Consider the following 5,832-nt stretch of genomic DNA (forward strand, 5'->3'; position numbering starts at 1 on the left):
TCTCCTCCCATAGCCCTGGGTGAATACGTTTGAGACCGTTTAGGTCATAAGATATCTGTGTTGTAGGTCCCGAAATCACATATGCATTTTATTCCAGGTATTTCTGGGTGGGTGTGGACTAGGTATGTTAGCCGTGGCAGCAGGTGGACACTCCTGCCGGGAGTGTGGAGGGCAGGAGATGAGGTGAAGCCAGTGAAGACGGGGCGGGGGGGGCAGGCTGGAGGCCGGAGGACAAGGAGGGGGCTATGGTACCACTTCTGCAGGCACAGCCCAGCGGTAGCTGGACGCCCAGCGATTTGAGTAGGGACCCCAGCAGTTCAAAAGCTGTAACCGTATCAGCGACTGGGTTTCTCTCCTTCCGATTTCCCAATTCTTAGGCTGCTTCAGAAGTAATGACAGTTGAAGGGTGAGGGTCGGAGGTGAGTGTGGATTGGCATCTCATAATTATAACAGCTAAGGGATGTGATTGACGTGCTACGTGGCAGGCACTCTCCTGACCCCTCTATCTCCAATCTACTAGAAAATGGGGGCTTAGGTGCGGAAACACCTCCCAACAACACACGGCTCCAACTGGATGGAGATGAGCCTCAGTACCAGCGATGGGGTTCCAGAGCCGTGTCTGAGCCATCACACTAACGAAGAGAAGGACAGTCTTTGGGCAGGGGTGATGGGGCTAAGTAGCCTCCACCACCCACACCAGCAGAGACTGAGCAGTCTCCCCCAAGAGAAAGTGAGAGTCCTCAGTTTGCCCAGCACATCTGACCAGACTTGTCACTGGGATTCTCCCAGGCCCCCCCCATGTCTTGTCCCAGCCCAGAAGCTTGGGGACTTGGGAGGCTACAATCCGCGAGACCTCTGAGGCAGGAGAGTAAATGCTGAGTGCCTGCCCCCCGTCACCCGCCCAAGTCGGAAGGGCATTCCTCTGCCCCCTCCCCGCTGAAAGCCCCACAGTCCCCCCGGACCCATGGGGGAAGAGGAGTTCCTGTGCCTCGTGGCGGGTGGTCTGCTGTCCCAGGAGCCACAGGGGAGTTAGCATTTCTGAAGGGCCTCCAGCCTGTAGACTCTGCTGACGCACCCAAATGACAGCATTACCGGTCCCTGCCCGCGACCTCTTCTACCTGAAACCTCCAGCCCCTCGAAAATCAGAAACCCCAGCAAGGGCCTGGGAGGGAGCCTGGGAAGACAGCACGGGTCTCGGCACTGTCACGGGCAGCTGGCTGTTAAAGAATCTATTTACACATTCTGTTTGGTTGAGTTGCTAGCCGGTGACAGTTACCAGTAAGGCAAGTCACACCAGGAGAAGATTGCCAAACTTACGTTCAGATGGAAAAGGGATTAGTCAAGAAATACAGTACAATTTAATTCATAATTTACATAGGATTTTGCATAACAAGCCCAGAACACAACATTGGGGATAAACTGTTTATATATGAAATAGTCCAACTTAGCACTAGAATCTCGTGGTGAGCTTATCAGTTGCACAAGCGGGTTTCTGGGATCATCAGAAAGGGCTGATCTCCAAACAACACGACGATTACATTTTACCTCGAGGATGCGAAATTTACTATTTCAAGTAAGTTTGTTAATCTGAAAGGAAAAATCAGATATATGTATTTGAACTGTCCACATTTTGTATGATATTTAATTTTCAAATTATGTTTATTCTATTTTCAAATAAGGACGATACTTTTCCACCGTTTGGAAATTAATGGTAAGTTTTCCTCCTACTATTGTAGCAGAGCCAGTGTATGGAGAAAGACTCTCCACTGTAACAACCCTTTAAAGTATTTCCAGGATGAGTAAAATAAATGCAGAAAATATTTCAATCATTAAAATAAAATACCAAGAAGAGTATATCCCAAGTAAAACTATAGAGGGTTACTGGTCCACAGGTTTGAAACTGAACTGAAAATTATGGAGGCTGTGGTATGATGACCCCGCTCTGCAAATAATGGCTGTAGACATGCTCCCACTTCACACCTGGACCCCACAGATACATCCAAAACGGACGTGTGCTCTTTATCACACAGACATGTGTGATCAACTGGTCATCACCAGAGTTACCAGTTGATTAAATTACAGCCAGTGATCGCACCATAATACCAGGAAATTAGCCATTATTTCAAGAAATGTTTCATTTTCCTCATTAACATTTTAGGTTCTTGGTTTTACTAAGGCATATACTTCAACGTTCAGAAAAATTTCAAAAAGGAAAATAAATCAATCTCATTTTTCCATTTACACCCTCTTTCCATTTCTATATTTTGATTCAAAGCATTTTACTTTATAATAGAGCGAGAAGTAAATGTTCTAGATCCAACATCTAGAACTAAAACTAAATCTGAATTTTAAAACGTGGAAAGCTCATTCTAGTTTTAAAAATCCTATTTTATTCCTGAGACATAGAGAATTTGGCCAATAACTGGAAAACACCTCCATTTTTCCTTGTGACACTGGTCTGTTACTGTGAAAGCCTTCGCGAGCAGAAAACATTTAGGAAATTGTTCAGATATTATTTGCTTTAGTCTTTCTTTTTTCCCATCATTAAGATAATAATCCGCTTTACCGAGATTACTGCACTGAAACCTCTTGAGAGTCTTATGAGAGAAGAAGCAGTAACACTTGCATTTTACAGATGAAGAAACTAAGGTTTACCCAAATAGCCCCAGAGCATGGCGGGGGCAATACCCGTCCAGGGAGGGAGAGCCCAAAGCACGCTCACCACTCAGCGCCAGTGGGTCTCAAGACCCCTTTACACTCTCAGGACCCAAAGGGCTTCTGTTCTGTGGCCTCTATCTACTGATGTTAACCTTGTTAAGAGTTTAAACCGAGGGGCTTCCCTGGTGGCGCAGTGGTTGAGAATCCGCCTGCCAATGAAGGGGACACGGGTTCGAGTGGTGGTCCGGGAAGATCGCACATGCCGCGGAGCAACTAAGCCCGCGAGCCACAACGACTGAGCCTGCGCTCTAGAGCCCACGAGCCACAACTGCAGAAGCCCGCACGCCTGGAGCCCATGCTCCGCAACAAGAGAAGCCACTGCAGTGAGAAGCCCACGCACCGCAGCAAAGAGTAGCCCCCGCTCGCCACAACTAGAGAAAGCCCGTGCGCAGCAACGAAGACCCAACACAGCCAAAAATAATGATAAAAAAAATAGTTGGCTTAAGGATTTAAAAAAAAAAAGAATTTAAACCGAGACTTTAAAAAAAATGTTTACTAATACATTTAATGAAAATAATATTTTCTAAAACAAGTCAGAGATGAGTGGCGGGCTCTGTGCTCCATCCCTGTGCGATCGCACGCCCACAGCCTCGTGACTCCGCTGTGCACTCACGGTAGAGTGAACAGTGCAGTGTCGGGGTAATTACCAAAGTGGACCCTGAAAGGGTCTCCGGGACGCCCAGGCATGTCGGTGGCCTGGGCCACACTGAGAACTGCTACACTGCCTGCCAGGCGGCACAAGGAACACCTCTCTGATGTCGCCAACCATCACCATCATCATGTCCTCCTCTTTGAAAGCAACACTTAATACTTGGTTCCTTCTTGTAACAACCTGGAAAAAAAGGGAAGCAAGTAAAAACATGAGATCATACAGGAAGAAAAGTCACAAGCTGTACTATTAAAAATGATATGCCTTCAGTTTATATTACCCCTTTTTCTTGCAAAGCTCAGGCTTTTAGATGTATGAAATGTACTTAGAGTCTTCCCACAGGGCAAGGAGAAGCAGCAGCTGTAAGTCTCATTTATCCTGTGCTTGGGACGTGTGTGCAGGTGAGCGCTTTCTTGGAAACCCCAGGCCAGCAGATGCTTCCGGGAATGGAGAAATGGAGTGAGGTGGCTGCAGTCCTGGTGGAGTGAAAGAAATGGGGCTGGAGGACAGAAAAGCAGTGGTCCGAGCGGCCCTGTGGAGGCACCGCTGCCGTCACCTGGGCAGGTGTGCCTCGCTGGGGCCTCGCCGCCCACATTACCCGCAGGTGAGCGTGCTTTCTCAGGGCGGAACCCTTCTGTGTGACTGCGCCCCTGCTCACCTCCACGCACCCCATGACACGTTAAATACACGTCTCCACGAGAGGTAGGTGGCGTGATGTGCTTCCTCACCCCACAAAAGCATCTCGCTGTAAGCTGTTCCTTAAATAATTCACTTGAAAGAAAAGTGCCTACATTAAGGATGGCGAGAAGGCCACTGAGGACGGCGCTCTTTAACGCAGAGAGTCCCACGTGGGCCGCAACTCCCCTGCGTGTCCCGTACCCCCAATCCAGCACTGCAGGTGCAACGACAGCCTTAAAGCGGCTTTGTAGAAGCAGACCGTGATTTTAAATGACCTTGCAGATGTTTTCACAGCTAGTTCATATGTCAAGAGATGGCTTAATTACCACTGGAAGAGAAGAACAGAGCGAAGTCCCCATCTTCCCAGGTTACACGAGTCGGGGAGAGAGAAGATGAAGGATCTGCAAACAGGAGCTGCTGTCTCTTCGCCCTGCTCCACCCTGACTCCGGTGCGGGTCCTTCTCCCAGACCCCCACGGGTCCTCTGTGGACACCGCCGCACGGGGCCCGTCATCTCCCAGCCCAGTTCCTGACTGGACGCCAGCCACTGACGCCCCAGGACCTGAGAGGCCGCCCCAAAGCCCTGTCATCGCTGCCATTTCCAGCAGAACACCCTTGGCCCCGCTTCCCGCGGAAGCTCCTACACGGCGATCCTGACGCCCTCGGGCCTGTGGGGCTGGGCAGTCCTGAGGGTCACTCTGGGGCCTCTCGGGTACAATGCACTGTGTCCCAAAGGCTCGCAGAGATGAGTATAAAGCAGCCTTTCCAACAGATGCCCGCAGGCTCTTTTAATCGTCTGTCTACAGAAGGCTGCTGCCAGGCACTGCTCACTCCTTTATTCCTCCCAGCCGTCCTGCCGGGCAAACACCGGTAGAACCCCATGTTTAGACATTTTCTTGAGATGAGGAAATGGAAGCTGACAGAGGTAAGCACCTTGTCCACGCTCGAATAGCCAGACGTGCGAGGGCCACCCCACGCCTGAGACACGCTGTCCTCCCGAGGGTGGCCAAGCTGCGGGCAGTCTTGGTGAAGGTCACCGAGCCCCGCTTCCCCTCCTGACGGCTGCCGCGGCCTCAAGCGGAGGCCCCTCAGGGGTTACGGTAGATTGTAACTTCAGGGAGGAGTGCCTTTGAGGAGCTGGCAAAAGCGATGGGACACAGGAACTCTAAGGTTTGCATACGTGCGGGGACGAGGGGAGCCTCCCCAGGGACCCGCCAGGGGACCGCAGCAGCATGAATTGCTCTCGGGGAGGCCGAGAGGGAGGCGCAGGCAGGTGCCCGGGCCGCCGTGCTCTCCGTGCGCGCTGCCGGCTGGCCGCAGGGCCAGCGGTGACCCGGAGGTGAGGGCCGCTCTGGGGCTGATCCTGCTGTGGATCGGACCTCCGACCACAACAGGCCCCCTCCCAAGGGGGACCCCCCTGCCGAAGGGCTGCTGGAAGTAGTCTGACGAGGAATTCTGCAAGTAACGAGAGACTGGTCTGCACTTCCACGCAAGGCAGGGCCCAGCGCGGCGCAGGCAGACCTCGGATGCCGTCCCTTCCTGCAGGGGTCACACGTGCACCGTGTCCCACTCACGCCAACAGGCTCTGAAGCTCACTGAACTGTCCCCCCACCCCCTGTAGGGGGACACGGAGCAGCTACGGGGGGGACGCCAGGAGCATCTGCGCTGCTGCCGCCTGGCTGGACAGAGGGTCCCCCTGAAGCCGGAGAACTCCGAGGGGCCGCAGCCCGGCTGTCTCAGGGCTCTGTCCCTCCCTCCCGCACCATCTCAGCGGACACAGTGACCCTC

The 5,832-nt window shown here is 52.2% G+C and overlaps 1 protein-coding gene across 3 annotated transcripts; it reads right to left on the reverse strand.

Annotated features, from left to right (window-relative positions):
* Positions 1–1,012: 1,012 nt before the first annotated feature.
* On the reverse strand, positions 1,013–5,814 carry LOC112399628 (uncharacterized). 3 transcript variants are annotated; one of them, XR_003003266.1, is made up of 4 exons: positions 4,372–5,814; positions 4,026–4,138; positions 3,648–3,843; positions 3,205–3,550 (listed from the first exon to the last, which is right to left on the reverse strand). XR_003003266.1 is itself a non-coding variant. In XM_024744898.1 (4 exons), exons 1-4 carry the CDS (start codon positions 4,641–4,643, stop codon positions 3,435–3,437), a joined length of 720 nt encoding a protein of 239 aa, XP_024600666.1. In that variant the 5' UTR covers positions 4,644–5,814; the 3' UTR covers positions 3,205–3,434. The 3 variants fall into 3 exon arrangements, 1 of the variants encoding a protein (XP_024600666.1); XM_024744898.1 differs by having other exon boundaries at positions 3,648–3,866; XR_003003265.1 differs by adding an exon at positions 1,013–1,587 and having other exon boundaries at positions 3,366–3,550; positions 3,648–5,814.
* Positions 5,815–5,832: the final 18 nt, after the last annotated feature.

The sequence above is a fragment of the Neophocaena asiaeorientalis genome, unplaced genomic scaffold (assembly GCF_003031525.2).
Source record: "Neophocaena asiaeorientalis asiaeorientalis breed wild unplaced genomic scaffold, Neophocaena_asiaeorientalis_V1.1 scaffold649, whole genome shotgun sequence".
NCBI lineage: Eukaryota > Metazoa > Chordata > Mammalia > Artiodactyla > Phocoenidae > Neophocaena > Neophocaena asiaeorientalis.